The sequence below is a fragment of the Grus americana genome, chromosome 1, assembly GCF_028858705.1.
Source record: "Grus americana isolate bGruAme1 chromosome 1, bGruAme1.mat, whole genome shotgun sequence".
Classification (NCBI taxonomy): domain Eukaryota; kingdom Metazoa; phylum Chordata; class Aves; order Gruiformes; family Gruidae; genus Grus; species Grus americana.
This window is the reverse complement of record NC_072852.1, coordinates 122,313,126-122,330,718: the sequence shown is the minus strand read 5'-3', so window position 1 is coordinate 122,330,718 and position 17,593 is coordinate 122,313,126. Positions and strand designations below refer to the sequence as shown.

The following is a 17,593-nucleotide window of genomic DNA, read 5'->3' as shown; positions in this document are numbered from 1 at the left end:
GGCGGGAAAGGTAAGTTAAAATGATATTTAAAATTAGCAAGTAAGAGATCCCTCTAAGGACGAAAACACATGATAAAAGTAATGTTGAATGGCATGGTGAAAACATACATTTTTATTTTATATCATAAAAACTATGACAACTCTTAGTCAAGTAGGAGAAACATTGTTTGGTGGTTTAAAACGATTCATCTGACTGACAGTGGCAACTCCCTAAGTTAATGTCCACCCTACTGCTCTTCCTCTCTTAACGGCTCGTATCATTTCCTGATACCAAAAGCTGCTCAGGTTACATGACTGTGAAATAATTTATGACTATTTTAAAAATAATTCAGAACCACTTTCAGAACTTTTAAAGAGACAGTAAAACCATCCAAGTAAAAACCATTTAAACTCTTGACAAGGCAGAATTCGAAGTGCTGCTGAGGACAGTTAACTTCCCGGCATTTTACTACCTGGAAAATCCAGGTGCATGTTTCCTCTAAGACCTATTAGTTAATCTAGAATCTCAAACTGCTTAAACAAATGTATTTAAACCTGAAATGGTGTAAAGAGTTCTAGCACTTCTCACTCAACTATACTACTTCCATTATTATAAGTGCTCTAACATATGGTCTAACTCTCTTGTGCTGTGTTTGCTACACAGAAAGCATTTACCATGTACTTCACAGAGAAAGTATCTCCACGCACCTACTTTTAAAATACTTTTAAAATACTTTAGCTTTTAGTGTAAAGGAAGCCTAACAAAGCAAAACCAACTGGTTTTAAAAAAAAAAAAGACACTAAAGAGCTCTCTGCTGTGCACATTGCTACGCTGGCTGTTGCTAATAATGTCATAGACTTCCACCAAAGTTCAAGCCATTCAATCATGACTGATGTTTTGCAGAAGTCTGCAAATTGCAGGTGAAACCAAGTCTGGTTTTCTGTTTGGCTGCTGCTGTCCAAATACAGATTCCTGAACTGTTCTGTCAGGATTTCAGTCCATCAGACCTCACATGCACACACACACACACACAGATCTGCATATATCTTGCCTTGCAAACTCAATACTGATGAGCTCAGAAGGAAGCCTCATTTAACCATTATTGGTTCAGAAGACTAAAGTAAAAAAGAATGGGAAGTAACACAGGCATGCCAGATTTGCACCCATTCTCAAGACTAGCATCAGGTTTCTTTTTTTTATATATATATATGTGAGACTCAGGTTTGTAATTCCTTCCCTTGTTTCAAGGAAACATAAAAAAGGAAAGTTTCACTCGGTGGCAAATTGCTACATCTGATGTTCTAGCAAAACCAGGGTTTAAATAACTTTCTAGCAAGCACAGCTTCATTAAGGGTTGCTTACATAGGATTTTCAAGTACAGTCTGTAGTGATAGTTCAGCTGTTCCCCAACTATCTTTCTCACCCCCGCCCCAGCAACTTCCTATTACACTGTACACTGAGGAACATCACACAGTAGGAGCGTAACAGCCTCCTAAACTGAACCCAGCTACAGCATCAACAGGACTTTTTAACTATAGTATTTTACAATGTCATACTCAAGGAACTAGAGACACTTTACAAGAACTGATTTGCCAAGTCATACAAGAGACCCATGCAGAGGCTCATATGCCACAGAAGGGTTGAGTTACAGAAGAGTAGAGAGCCTTTGACCCAGAATTAAACTTAAGACAACGGTTTAAGAGACTGGAGGTTTCTGGAATAAGTACTACTGTGTGCCCTTCTGCTACCACAAAAACAGCTGAGGGAGGTTGGGGGGGGCACAATGTAGAGATCATTCTGTTACGAAAGGAGGGACATTAGGCCTGCAGATCATGACAACCTTTCAGGCCTGGGTCTCCACATACACAGATTTTTCCACGATGCATGGATTTCATATGTATATCACCTTCACCATATACTAATTCTCAAGAGACATGGTCACATTATAACTGGATGGTGCTAAGGGGGTGTGATGTTAGCTTGTGGCAGGCCTGGTCTCAAGTGCATCATTCATCAGAGTATACCATCTCTCGTATCTAGTCAAATGAGATTACACCATTGTTTGTTAAACACGTACCAAGAGAACCAATGTCACAACACACTGTGTTCTGGCAATGACATTCTTAGACAGCGAGCTTCATGCAGCCACACATGTGTCAAGGAACAAAGACCTCTTGACAGTAAGGCCCCAAATTAGCCCCTTACAATACAGACAGACACTCCACGAGACAGAACAGTGAGACGTGCAAAGGCTCACCCCAAAGCACATGGATGTGTGACCTTAGCAAGCAACTCTGAAGCCAGCACATGACAGCCATGAAGACCAAGATCCAATTATACCCTCAAGCCCCGGGCCATGTAAGCTAGTTTCTCTGGTCCAGCCTTGTACAGTCATTAAGTGGTCCTTACACTCTACTACAGCTTCCCTAGATCCTCAGAAACCGAGGGGTGGGGGTTTACCCGGCTCCACCACCCACAAGGCTTAGCTTTGTACCGGCACAAGGCCACCGGGCCACCCAGCCCAGCTCCCCGTCCCCAGCGCGGGACACCCAAACCCAAGCCGCGTACGCCCGTTAACAGCAGCGCGGACACCCCCAAGCAGGAGCGCCCGGCCGATGCCGGAGCACATGCCTCGGCGACAGGCACGGGCTCCCGCTGAGCACCGCAGCATGAAGCCGAGCAAACCCACCACAAGAGCGCTCCCCTCACCCCCCATCCTTTTAAGCCCGCTCGCCTTATCACAGCTTCAAGCCAACATTACGATAGAGGGAGCCGCGGGCCGGGCCGTGCGGCGCGGAGCCGGCGGGAGGCGCAGCCGCACCGGCCCCGGTTCACCAGGGTGCGCGGAGCCCCGGGACGGTCACTGCCTCCGGCTTCCCCGGCCCCAGCCCCGCGCTCTGGCACTTGAAAGGGTAAGGAGGGCGGGCTGCTCTCGGCCATCCCCTGACCTTACCCCCGCTTGGCAGGAGACGTCCGCCCACCCCCCGGCCCGCCTGCCTGCCGGAGCCCGCCGGGCAGCCCCGCCGTCACACCACCTGCCCGGCTCCCCTGGCCGCCCCGCAGAGGAACAGCGGCGGGGCGGGCGACGGCGGCGGAGGGCCCGTCCGCGCCCGTTTACCTGCAGGGGGAAGGTGGCCGCCTTGTTGCCCACGTAGCCGCGGACGACGTGGCTCTGGATGGAGAGCACCCGACACTCGCGCTCCGGCTCCATGGCTGCGCTGCACCACCCCCCCGCGCCGGGCCGAGGTGGCGGCGCCGGGAGCAGGAGCGGGGGGCGGAGCGCGGAGAGCGTCACGCGCTCGCCCTCCCCTCCTGTCACACACACCCCCCCCAGCGCGCGGGAGGCGGCGAGCGCGCGGGGCCGCTGTTGCGGCCCAGAGGCCGTCAGCCGATCGAAGCGGAACTTTAATGGCCGACTGCGACCTCACTGCCCGGGAGAGGCAGGAGGCAGCCGCCGCGGGGGGGCTGGGGGGCGCGGAGCCCACCGGCGGCACCTAACGGCCCCCCTCCCCCGGCGCTCTCCCTGCAGGTCCCGCCGCGGCTTCCGCCCCCCTCCCCCCCGCCGTCACGCGGCACGCACCGTCACGCGCCTCAAGAGCCGTCCCTCCCGCACTCGGCGGCGCGGCGGGCGCCGTTGCTGTCATAGGCGCCATCCCGCAGGGAGAGCGGCCCCACCGGCCGCGCCTGCCCCCCCGCTGCCTCAGCTCTCCGGCGAGCACGGTGCCGCGGCCCCTTGCCCCCGCCCCGTCGCAGAGGGACGGCCATGCCCCACCGCCCGCAGTGGTGCGCCCGCCAAGCCCTGCGCTGAGGCGTCCGCTGACACCCACAGAGGCACAGCCCCAATGTCACCCACCCCTCCCCAGCACGGGGCCGCCGGTACCGCTGCTACCGCCGCTGCCTTACCTGTGCTGGTGCTCCCACACGCTACGTACCCGTGGCCCACACACATGGAGCCCTGCTGGCCTGGTCTCACATGTCACACTGGCTGCTACCATGGCTCCTCTCCTGCCTTCACTGCACACCATGGCACCTGGTACCTGAAGCACGCTTCCAGTGCCCATAGATATGTCCAAACGTTGGCCAGTACACACAGCGTCAGCCACCCAACCGTCCTGCACCACCCATCCTGTGCACTAACTGCCATTTGCTGTCCCCGCACCCCGCTGCTACCCACACTTGCCCCCGTGTACTGGAGAGGCAAGAGCAGTGCACGCATTCCGACAGTGCCACAGCTTCCCTTCCTCAAGGGTCCAGAAAGCCCTGTGAAGCCACGGACACCACAGGCAGCCCCACGCAATGCCCTGCGGTGGCACGCCAGCCCGAGCTGCAGGCGCCCTGAACAGAGCACCACCCTCACAGTCAGGTTTTGGAGTGCATTTGTGTGCTATTGACACCAAAAAAAACCTTTGGAGGGCTGTCAAAGAGTTAAAGAAGATGTGTTGGCTGGCAAGTGCTACAATACATCAAGACTCTGTTGAGATAGGACTTTTTAATGCATTTAGGAATTTCATGTTCCTCTGGCCATTTGTCATTATTGACCGTCAACAGGTTCAGTCAAAGATCCTTTCACAACAAGAAATCACACCCAATGCCTCTTGTTCTTAGTGGATAGCTTTAAACCAACTCTTGAAATAGCGTGTTTATTTCTCAGCTACATGAAAGCGTATTTTCTGCATCATAAGTAATCTGTTAGAAAATGAGGGAACATACTGTTTTCTGTTGTCACTCCAGTTGCAAAACTTAGGGCTTCTTCTAGGCTGGCCTTACTACTAACAGTTTCTCCATCACCTATAAATGTAGGTATTTTCTTGAACTGTAGAAACTGGTGCATCTCCTTGGAGTATAGATAGGGTCAGAACAATGAATGATGTGCACCATGTATGTTGGGAATGATCTACACCATGTATGCTCCAGATTCAGCAGTCTGGGAAAACATTACAAAACAGCATTTCAGGTGAGGAGGTTACCTCGAGGGGACACAGGTCTGGATGGCAGGATGAGCCAGAAGAATTAGAGACAGACAATTATTGGGATGTGATTTTCCTCAGTTTCTGGTCACCCATCTCCATTCTCTACCCCCAGGCTCCTTGCCTGCTTTCCTCCACTCAGTCACTCACCACATCCCTCAACCTGCAGGATCCCGAGTCCTAATTTCCTCCTCTCACCATCTCTTAGTATCTTAGAGCCAAAGCTCAAGAGCTGTTACCTCTTTCGTATTTTCTTCTGTCACATCTCTAACTTCTTGTGCTAGTCTTCCCTCTTATTCTTCCTCTGACTTGAGCTATTCTGCCCACCGCCCCCAATAACTGCACCATCTATCCCCAACAACTCCACCATCTTATCTTTCTCTTTCCATATTGCTGAAGTCCATGTCCTTGACTATCTACTCAGTTTCCAGCTCTTAACCTAGTGTCATTTTGTCTCACTTTCCTCTCCTGCTTCAAACTCCTTGACCCATTCATTCCCACTCGCACTTGCCCCACCAACACATGTCTTGCTCTGGTCCAAATCAGGTAGCTGGTTGAGGTTGACGTTTTCTGAACTCACAAGGGAGGCAGAGGCTCCCTGCTTCCATTTGCAGTGCTAAGACCAGACAGGATGCTTAAGAGTCCAGACTGGCAGCTGCAGGTCAAATCTACTTTAAAGAAGACAAAACTTTGAAGAATTCAAAGCACTAGCAAATCTTAACAGAGCATAGACTGACTTTCCCTTTTTCCCTTCACAAAGGCTAACAGAACAATGTGCCGCTCCCATGATGCACATCCAAAGGACACAGCCTGTTCTGTAATACATACTTGTACATGAAACCTACTTACAACTTGTTCATTCAGTCTGAAGTCCAACCACTGTTTTTCATTTAATAGCAATTGCTGCGTGTCCTGTGCTTTTCAAGGGCATGGCTACTGCATGTTATTTGGAACAGAAGGCATCCGTGCCTCCATTTTGCTGCTCTTAAAATCTCCACAAACACGACACAACAAATGCTGAAGTGCTATTGTCCTGTGTTTTTCCATCTCTCTTGATCCACTGAAAATAAAGTTTCTCTGGCCTTCCTCTAGCTTGGAGGGCAATTGTTGGAATACAGATGTTGCCTTTTTCCTCCCTTCCCCAGCAATAGGGCTTAATCATAGAATCACAGAATGGTTTGGGTTGGAAGGGACCTTAAAGATCATCTAGTTCCAACCCTGCTGCCATGGGCAGGGACACCCTCCACTAGACCAGGTTGCCCAAAGCCCCATCCAACCTGGCCTTAAACACCTCCAGGGACAGGGCTGCCACAACTTATTTGGGCAACCTGTTCCACTGCCTCACCGCCCTCACAGTGAAGAATTTTTTCCTTATATCTAAGCTTAATCCACCTTCCCTCAGCTTAAGGCCATTACCCCTTGTCCTGTCACTACATGCCCTTGTAAACAGTCCCTCTCCAGATTTCTTGTAGGCTCCTTTCAGGTACTGGAAGGCTGCTATAAGGTCTCCTCGGAGCCTTCTCTTCTCCAGGCTGAACAACCCCAACTGTCTTACCTCATTAGAGAGGTGCTCCAGCCCTGTGATCATCTCTGTGGCCCTCCTCTGGACTTGCTCCAACAGCTCCATGTCCTTCTTGTAGTGGGGGCCCCAGAGCTGCACGCAGTACTCCAGGTGGAGTCTCACAAGAGCAGAGTAGAGGGGCAGAATCACCTCCCTTGACCTGCTGGTCACACCTCTTTTGATGCAGCCCAGGACACGGTTGGCTTTCTGGGCTGCAAGCGCACGTTGCTGGATCATGTTGAGCTTGTTGTCCACCAACAGCCCCAAGTCCTTCTCCTCAGGGCTGCTCTCAATCCATTCTCTGCCCAGCCTGTAGCTGTGCTTGGGATTGCGCCGACCCATGTGCAGGATCTTGCACTTGGCCTTGTTGAACCTCATGTGGTTTGCACAGGCCCACCTCTGAAGCCTGTCAAGGTCCCTCTGGATGGCATCCCTTCCCTTCAGTGTGTTGACTGCACCACACAGCTTGGCGTCATCGGCAAACTTGCTGAGGGTGACTCAGCACTGTTCATGTCACCGACAAAGATATTAAACAGTGCCAGTCCCAGCGCTCCACTTTGACCTTGTAAGCGTATGACACCTACATACTAGCATATGTTCCTTTTAGGGATGACTCAAGATCTGTCTTGTGGGTTCCACAGTGTTATCAGGTGAGGCTGGACCTCTATTAAGACAGTTGTGCTGTGACATTAATGGTTTGTCTCTGTAGTGCCTACACCAACTGTATCTTTCCCTTCCTGATGATGATATATTGTCCAAAGAAGATGCCAGGAAGTGTTCTGGCATTTACAGCTGTTCTTTCTAAAAACTGCCCAAGCATGACTGACATTCTCACTGGAGCAAGTTCCTCCCCCAAGAAGGAAAGCACACCTCATACATTTATTAATGCCTGCCCTTTCGTTTTGTGCAGCAGCTACTCCTGCACCTACTAGACCACATAGGCAAAGTAAGGACCATCCTCAGGGAAGTCTTATATTGCAGAGCATAGCTGACATCAGGCTGATTGTACGCCTGAGCGAGGAAACTACAACACTACAACATGGGCAGCAATGCTGAGGCCCTTCGTAGGAAGGCAGGGAGGGTGCAAATGCAGAGCTCTGCTTTCCTCTGCAGCTGCTGACAGTGAAAGAGTATTTGTTAGAGGGGAACACGCTGTTTCTCCAAGCAAGTGGAGAAACCCGTTCTATGCAGGATTGCTACCTTCTTCCTAATATTTGGAAAGGTCCAACAAAGGCAAGTACTCCTAGCAACCTTTATGCTTACCCCAGAAGAACATCTGAAGCCTCCCTTTATACCCTGTAAAAGCTGTAAAAATGGAAGCGTTTTTCGTGGATTAAGGAGTAGAACCTGCATACACGACCAAAAGTAAGCAAGGCCGTGACTCAACAGTATCAAGCCCCAACATTTTTCAAAATATGGGGGAACCTATATGTCTATACACTCAAGAAGTTGCCACAAGCAAAACAAAGACCAGAAGACAATTCTCCTTCCTTTCCATAAAGAAGCTCATCTAAATGTGAGCACTCAGTTTCAGAGCAGTGGTTTTTTACAGACTTTGCCCTACTTATTCTTTAAGAAATCTGGCCCCTTCCTCATAAAAAGGCGTGAAGCTAGACTTCGACTCCATAGTCATTCCACCTTCTGCTACGCTATCCTTCTCAAGCCTGTTCTGTTTGGAAAAAATTAACTCCCAGGTACTCCTCCAAATCTGGGGTTACTAGGACTATTCAAAGAGCAAATACCCATTCAGTGGGTGACAAAGGGCTTCATTAGGAAAAAAGAAACAGGTGGGCCAGGTTAGATCAAATGTAGGCAATAGAGAAGCTGTCCTAGGCTTCCTTCTAGAGCTGCTACTGTAGTACTACTGGGACAATACCTTCTCAAGCTCCTGACGTTGTCACTGGAATGTGCATGCAGTTTTATGGTTTATTTTTTAAGGTAACCTGACCTCTCAAACCAGTTCTCCTTGGTCAGAGCAGAATATTTTCTGGAAATCATAAAGTTTGATTAGAAGATTATCATAATTTGATTGAGAGAGGATACTCAGAAAGACCAGTTTATCAACAACTGACAATATTTCTTCCACAAGCGTTCCTTGTTCCTCCTATGCTCTTCTTCCGCAACTCCCCTACACCCTTCTCACACCTCCCCCACTTCTCTGCTCAGCCTGTCAGTGCACCAGAAAAGCAACACACCCCCGTGGCAGACCTGAGGCAATAATACACATCACAGTCGGCCAGCCAGCCAGCAATCTGTGAAGATACACATCTCTACCTACATTCTTTGCTCCTGGACAGGCAGGACAAACATCTTTATGGGCCATTTGTTGCACAGGCTGAAGCCTTCCTAGGTCTGTGTTGATACCCTTTGGAATTCCAGCTCACTATGCATGAAGAAATCGTGAGATTACAGTGAACAACAAGCTTAACATGGGTCAACAATGTCACAATATTCCAATAAAGGTAATCACCTTTTGGACTGCATAAACAACAAGTTTAGTCTGCAAGACATATGAAGTAATCCTTTCAGCATATCCAGCACTGGTAGGGTCTCTGGTGGAGTACTGCCAAGTTTTTGGACTGACCTTTCATGAAAGAACAATGCAAGAGGCCATGAGAAGGATCCAAGGCTCAGGACACACGATCTAGGAGGAAATGGTTTCTTTAGCTTAATGAAAGCTCAATTCTAATAACAGCCTACAAATACATATATCACAGAGCTATGAAGGAGCAGAAGGGAATAAACTAATGTCCATAACGGAGGGCTTACCTCAACTTTGCAAAGAATTATGAAAAGCACAGGAAGAGATTGCTTTGGAAGATTGATGAGTTTTTATCTTCAGTTTGTTTGTTTTCCATAACTAATGGAAGAAATATTTTTATACATATTGATAGCTATATTTAAATTTGCATTGGAACAGAGTGACAGACTACATTAACTAGCAAGGTCTCCTGAAGTCCAGATTTCCTCTATAAGCACAACAAAAAAAAATGGTGCTGCCAAGAATACGACACACTCAGCTTGATAAAAGATGCATAGAGAAAGGGTCTTATATAAGATTTTGTGGATTGTATATGGATTCTCTAAGTCATCACAGGCATTGGCAGAAAATTAAAGGCCAAGGTTATGTAAAAGTCATATCAATAGCCTTTCATTTTCTCAACAAGTCTTGAAGGTGGCAGAATTGTGCACTCCCCAAGTACTTAAGATACTGATTTTTGCTGGTCAGTTGAATGTTTGCTAAGACAGATTGTAAAGTACCAATTTATGATTGTAATAATAATAATAAAAAAGTATTAGCAGCATTTGATGGGGGGGGAGGGTGTTCTTTTTGTTTCAGACCAAGTTTTCACTTGGCTTGTATTAAAATGATTAACTTTGTCAGGAATTGTCAATAATGGCAGAGAAGGAGGCATTTTCTCAGCAAAAGAAAGCAGATTATTGAAAACTGATCTTGCCATCAAAGCTGTTCTGCATGGAGGAATTAGAAAGGCCATTCTAAACCCTTTGACAGGCAGGTGGGGCTGCTGTCTTTAATACAAAAAGAGCATCCGTCAGTGCTGTTTCTCCAAAACCTAGCATAAAATAGAACTGCAAACTAGCAAGTTTGACATGCTCTCATCTTTGGTGAAAAAACTGCCTGCAGAAAAAATGTTGGACTTAAATCCAGATTGACTCCACTAGTGATTATAATGCAGAGAACGCTACTCATAGGTGCCCCAACTTCTTTAAACAGAATTGAGAGAAACAGTCCTCAAAACAGGCAGTAGATAATGACAGTAGTACGTGTAATTCTCTACTCCAGATCCAATCATGCAAACTGCTGTGTGCTCCCTTCTCTTCTGGCCTTTGAAACTTGCAGAACAAGGGCCTCTACAGTCTTTCCCACATCCCAGAATAGCCTGGCGTTGTAGCCATTTAGGAAAAAAATAAAGTCATTTTATATATTAAGAGATGACATGATCAGAAGAGTAACGCTGGACTATCTGTTCTCTTGTACCTCTGACTCAAACCTGTTCTCTGTCACTGACTTGCCAAAGCTCTATATATTCTGAGCATTTTTTGCAAAATGGGGCTTTAGGGAGGAGATCATGCAACACAGTGTTACAGCAAAATCAAATGTAACGGAGACTATTGCTGCTAAGGACAACCATCGCATAGTCCTACCCCTGTGTAAGTTAATGTTTATCCAAACAATGTACTAATTAAGATGTGATCAGTAAGAAGCAGAACCGTAACTGATAAATTGTTAGTTTGACCAACAAGTCTTGAGGAACCATTTGGACTTGCCAAAAGTATCAGGAAACTAGGGGAAAGGTAATTCCGGCAGGAGGAATTGCGACCACTGACCCATGGACCACCTACCCCAGTTATACCACCTTCTCAAAACATAAAGGTGGAGAAAAGAACTGAGCGTGTGTTCTAGTTTGCATGCTAGATGAAGATATCTAAACCAATCATTTAACAGAGTAACAATGCATATGTATTAGGAAGATGAATATGTTGATGTACTATATATAAATAACCACTGATTTGGAGCTTTGGTGTGCCGTCTTGGGAGAGACACCCGTATCTGCACAAATATGCAATAAAATACCTCGGCTCTGTGTGTATATTGGCGTATTGCACACCAGATAAATGAACCCCCAGTTTTGGGACAACAGTACCAGCCTCCAAATGTCAGGCCCAGTCTTGCAATCCTCACGTCAGTTGTTTTATTGAAGTAAATGGAACTGCTTCTATGAAAAACACACGAGGGGCCGGGTGTCAAGCTGAAAGATAGGCCAGCAATAACAAAGTTGTTTTTAAAATGCTGTATCGCTGTCACAAGTTGTCACAGTTGAACAGCACTGTATAGCACGGCATTCCTGATCCTCAGCTTCAGAAACATAAAAATTCTCCTCTTTTTAAAACAATGCAAGACCCTCTGCTGTGAAACTCTAAGCTAAACCACCCCTTATATTGGTACCATTCCCGGTAACTGTACACAAATATTTTGGTTGGTGCTGATGCCTGCACATTTTGGTTCCAGTGTCCATTTAACAAAATGGTTGAAGTTAACAAAAAAGAAGCAGAAGGCTTCCTTTGGTCAGCTAAGGGAGCTACAGTGCCTAGGATCAGCTTGCAGTTTTGTCCTGAATGCTCATGCTCACGCCCTCAGGATGCAGTCCTATTGTGCTTAGTATTGACCACCTAATATCAGGGAAAAGCAACTCATTATTATCAGTTTAATCCCAGTTACCCCATTTTGTCCTCGAATAACCATTCCCCAGCACTAAAGAAGTAGCAGAGTAAGTGCATATACCTCTTTGCTAACCAATGTATTTTTGGCAGCAGACCCAAACTCTGCTCTGGCAAGCAGAGGTAGGAGATGTAAGCAGTTATGGTGCTATACAGTACAACATGGCATGTGGTCATGATAACAGCTTTAGAGAAATGCATACAAATGTTTTCAGTTTGCTTTTGTTTCACTTTTAAGGCACTTTGGGAGAAAGAGGGAAGAAATCAGTGTTCTTTCATTGCTTTTAATATTTCAAATATTAAAAGAGTTCACAGACACTTCTGTAGCTAGTTTTTAACATTTAACCTTGAAAACTGTTTGATACAGATTTTGGATCAGAAATGCCACACTATGTATATTTGTTTTATAAACCATGGCAATAGCTGGAAAAGAACAAGGCTTCTCCTGGCAGTGGGAATAAACCTCTCAGTCATGAACTGCATCTCTCAGCAGTTCGTCATGTGCGTGTCTTGCATCACACGCTGTCATCTTGCAGTCATGAGTCACTTGCTTCAGCTCCCACTGCTCAGGGATATTGGCTTGGCAAAGCTATGTCACTACACAGCTTATTCCCTGGGGAAACGTGCACACAAGGCGGTGGGAAGTCAGAACACTGCTGTGCTCTAAACAGAACAGATTTGCATTTGAGTTCAAGCTGCAGGGAGCACATACCAAGTTGACTAATACCGCATCTATTTCTAGTCCTGTTACCTGGGTAATGGTAATTTCGTTTTGTTCTTTTCCTTCAGTGGTTACAAAAAGATTTTCTACTTTAAATTAACCTTTAAAAATCTGAAAGAAATAGGGTAAGTTCATAAACAAACTATGTAATTTTTCACTAATTAGCAAAACAGCGATAATAGAGGACAGATTTCAGGAGTCTGAGAGATGTTAGTTCTGTTCCATGCTAGAAATTCCTTTCTAATTTGCTCTTGCTTTTGTCTGTGTTAGTAGGGGACAGTTTTTCTAACCTATGTAGTACTGAAAGTCTCCTGGTTTTTCCTTCTTGGTACAAAAATATAATGGTGAGATGAAATTAGCAGACATCAGTGGGACCAGGATTTCATACCAAACTTTCAAACTTTCATCAGGAGTTTCAGCGTGATCCTTAGTTTACTAGATTTAGCATTTACCAGTACATTGTTGGTTTAGCACCCGTAGGTACCTGAAGGGGGGAAAAAAAAAAAGAAAAGAAATCCCACTTACACTCCTCCAGAACTGCAATTCACACGAAGAACCAAAGTTATAAAATTCAAGAGGAAAGTTAATCATTAGCTTCCATTCTTGGAACATGGATAATGAAGAATTCTTTTCTGGAACCCAACTTAAGATCCTCTCAGCAAACAGCAGCAATTCAAAGGCAGTCCTCTATCAAAAGTCAAAGGGATAAAATGAGAACCTAAGACTACAGACCGTTAGCTTAACATGAGCAGTGCAATTAGGTGCAGGCGACAGAATCTGGACATGGCCTTCTGGAAAGGGAGGGCCAGAAAACAGAACATTGTTTTGGACTCATTTCAGTCTCTCATGTAAGTGAAAGCAAGATGCTTCATTGCTTCATACAAGGTTATTTCTTATGAGGACCTTTCGTCTTCCCAAATTTGGTATCCTGGGACTGAAGGAGAAAAGAGAAAACTTTTTACATAAATTACTAACACCGCGTAGTGAAAAACATCCAGCAAGATACGGGTACGTTTGATAGCAAAGATTTTTCTCCAGAACAATGAACAACCTCTATAATTAAATAAGCTAAACTGATACAGAAAAGATATGAAGATTGCATGAGATAAATGGGCAAAAACTAAAAGTTGCCATCTGGTCCTGGCAGATACGTGAGCTGCTTACTGTTATCAGCAGCAATGGTAGGTTCCTTGGCCAGTTAACATCATTGTCCACAGCTGGTTAGAAATAATCAGCAAAAATGTCTGTGTCATATGCAAGCCCCAAACATGCCAGTGGTCAACTGCAAATTCTGGTGCCTGGCATTACAATGCAATACAACACTTCCTACTCTTGGCAAACAACCGTGTTGGAGTTCAGGCCCTCAATGGCCAATTTTGCACCTGGTGAACATCAAACAGCAATTTCTTCCCCTCTTGCCATGAAGGGCTCCTGAGTGGGTTTCGAAGGAAGCCATGGTGGGTGCTCTCTCCTCTCTGTCAGTCTGTTTGAAGGCAGTGCAGACGGTGTGAATGATTCCCCTTCTTCCTTTCAAAGGAATTAATGACAGGGAAACACTTGAGGGCTTTCTTTTCAAAAACAAAATTACTCCGTGGCAATACTCTGCAGAGACAAGTACGCATTATTGGATTATACAAGTGTTCACAGTTTCAGCCTTCATTTTACAGCAGATGTCTCCCAGATGTTTACCGTAGTAGCAAAGCCTGTGAAAACATGGGTTGAGGCTGGAATGAGATCTGCTCCCTAAACTGAGTGTGGAATTCCCTTCCCTGGAGAGCCTAACTCTTGGCACTTCCATGTATTTCACGTACCTGTCTCAAAGCCGCAGGATTTGATCAGGGATTCACTCCACATCCCCACTACTTTGTAAAGAGCAAAATTTCCTCACAGAGAACTAGTTTAGTATTGTATCCTCCTCTGAGCAAGATCACAGAGAAGTGGGCTTGAGTCCAACCAAGCCTTCATTAAACTAAAGCTCTCAATAGCAGAAGGAAATTCTAAGTTGTGCACCCAGAAATCTTACTGGACTTCAGGGAGAAGTCTGGCTTTTTTGTCATTAAGATCTTGAACTCCAGTTTCAGTCTTTTTCCCTTCTGTTTTAATTCTTTGCCTTTCTGACCTTGTATGCATATTTTTGTGCTGAGTATTACAATCACCATCTGTTAGTCTTCAGGGAAGGTGGACCATAGAAACAGCGACAGCAGCTTTTCAGCAACAAACATTGCGGGAATGCAAACAGAAGATAGTTTCCAAGATTGCGGAACTTGTACCCACAGTCAAAACCACACAGTGAGCAGAATTCAAAGATAAGAGGAAAAAACCAAAAACTTTCAAATTAGAATCATAGAATAGTTTGGGTTGGAAGGGACCTTTAAAGGTCATCTAGTCCAACCCCCCTGCATTGAGCAGGAACATCTTCAACTAGATCAGGTTGCTCAGAGCCCTGTCCAACCTGACCTTGAAAGTTTCCAGGGATAGGGCATCTACCACCTCTCTGGGCAAACCTGTTCCAGTGCCTCACCACCCTCATCGTAAAAAAAGTCTTCCTTACATCTAGTCTGAATATACCCTCTTTTAGTTTAAAAGCATTACCCCTTGTTCTATTGCGACAGGCCCTATTAAAAAGCCTGTCCCCATCTTTCTTACAAGCCCCCTTTAAGTACTGGAAGGCTGCTATAAAGTCTCCCCAAAGCCTTCTCTTCTCCAGGCTGAACAACCCCAACTCTCTCAGCCTGCGTTCACAGGAGAGGTGCTCCAGCCCTCTATCATCTTCACGGCCTCCTCTGGACTCGCTCCAACAGCTCCATGTCTTTCCTGTGCTGAGGCCCCCAGAGCTGGACGCAGTACTCCAGGTGGGGTCTCACGAGAGTGGAGCAGAGGGGCAGAATCAGCTCCCTCGACCTGCTGGTCACACTTTTCATGCAGCCCAGGACACGGTTGGCTTTCTGGACCGTGAGCGCACATTGCTGGATCATGTTGAGCTTGTTGTCCACCAACAGCCCCAAGTCCTTCTCCTCAGGGCTGCTCTCAATCCATTCTCTGCCCAGCCTGTAGTTGTGCTTGGGATTTCCCTGACCCATGTGCAGGACCTTGCACTTGGCCTTGTTGAACCTCATGAGGTTCACGTGAGCCCACTTCATGAGGTTGTCCAGCTCCCTCTGGACGGCATCCTGTCCCTCAGGCATGTCAACTGCACTGCATAGCTTGGTGATGTTTGCAAACTTGCTGAGGGTGCACTTGATCCCACTATGTCATTGATGAAGATACTAAACAGTACTGGTCCCAGTATGGACCCCTGAGGGCCACCACTTGTCACTGATCTCTGTCTGGACATGGAGCAGTTGACCACTACTCTCTGGATGTGACCATCCAACCAATTCCTTATCCACAGAATATCCATCCATCAAATCCATATTTCTCCAATTTAGAGACAAGGATGTCGTGGGGGACCGTGTCAAAGGCCTTACAGAAGGCCACTAGGTTGGTCAGGCAGGACCAGGCAGGTTGCTTTTGGTGAAGCCATGCTGGCTGTGTCAAATCACCCCCGTCTTCTGTGTGCCTTAGCATAGCTTCTCGGAGGATCTGTTCCTTGATCTTCCCAGGCACAGAAGTGAGGCTGACAGGTCAGTAGTTCCCAGGGTCCTCCTCTCTACCCTTTTTAAAAATGGGGGCAATGTTTCCCATTTTCCAATCACCAGGGACTTCACCTGACTGCCATGACTTTTCAAATATCATGGAGAGTGACTCAGTAAATACATCAGCCAATTCCCTCAGGACCCTGGGATGCATCTCGTCAGGTCCCTGAACGTATATTCAGGTTCATCAGGTGGTCACGAACCTGATCTTCTCTTACAGTGGGAGGGTCTTTGCTCCCCCAGTCCTCGTCTTGCAGTCCATGCACTCAAGAGGTGTGGGATGAGAGGCTGACTGTGAAGACTGAAGCAAAAAAAGTTGTCGAGTACCTCAGCCTTCTCCTCGTCCGTTGTTACCAGTTTGCCAGTCTTACTCATCAGCGGGGTTTGCTTTCTTGGACTTTCCTTTTCTGGCTGACATACCCGTAGAAGCCCTTCTCTTACCTGAGTGAGAACTTATATAATCTCGGATGCAGCTATTCAGATGCCTGAGCGCAGCAGATTGGTCAAATATGCTGAAGTTATTTTAGAGATCACAGAATTATCACGTTAATAATTGTATCTGTCCAAAATACCATATGACAACCATTGCAGTGTCGCGTTAAAGTAACAAAATCCCTATTTTTATTTTTTTAAAGTTTTTTTCCCAGGAAGGGATATTTTTATGGTTCAACTTTTAGTTCTGCAGCAGATGATGTTAATCTTGAAAGAGGCACTACATTTCTCCTTGATTTGCACAGTGGGAATAAAATTTAAAATATGCTTGTGTTACCTTGCAGACTGTTGTGCAGACAGACATTTTCTTGCTCTCTTGGAAACACCAGCCAGCATGGATCACTGAAATGCCAATCCAGGTCCAACCTGCTTGCGTGGATCCCATGAAGAACCATGAGGGGCACAGAATCTTACAATGATGCCTTGGAGTGTGTTCAGGCACTACAAGTTTTGCTGTACAGCACTCCACCAGAGTGGATAAAGATCCTACACAGCATGAAGGCAGCATAAGGTACGGCAGAAAGTCATATCTGGGCCCCGTGGCTAAACCACAAATGGGGACTTGACACCATGTATAATAAAAGCACATGTAGCACTTAGTTTACTTTAATTTAGTATGCTATCACTATGATCTTCAACACAATACTACCATCTAGAAACTTAGATGTGTGAATTATTTTAAACATATAACAAGAATGTCACTTCTACAGGACTTTGCTCTGATTTTACCTAAGGATTTGTTTTAATTTTACTACTGCCACTGCTGTGGACAGGGCACTTTTCTTTGACTGAATAAAGTGGGTTTTGGGGTTTTTTTTTGCATTTCTGAAAATTCTGTGCCTGTCAAGAAAACATGTTTAATTTTTTTTATTGATCCTGCGCAGTGGCAGGAACTGTCAGGACCCGAGACTGAGAGGCAGTACTCTGTGTGGAATTCCTGTATGTATGTAACTCCATGAGGCGTGCTGCTGCTAACAAATAAGCAAACAGCTTTCA

The 17,593-nt window shown here is 46.2% G+C and overlaps 1 protein-coding gene across 1 annotated transcript in view; it reads right to left on the bottom strand.

Annotated features, from left to right (window-relative positions):
* PDXK (pyridoxal kinase) overlaps nucleotides 1-3,492 on the bottom strand; it is a 49,417-nt gene extending 45,925 nt beyond the window's left edge. Inside the window, exon 1 of the mRNA XM_054818580.1 lies at nucleotides 3,099-3,492. Within this exon, the coding sequence (XP_054674555.1) occupies nucleotides 3,099-3,191 (93 nt within the window). The 5' untranslated portion in view covers nucleotides 3,192-3,492. The remainder of the gene's footprint in view (nucleotides 1-3,098) is intronic.
* Between the last annotated feature and the right edge of the window lie 14,101 nt (nucleotides 3,493-17,593).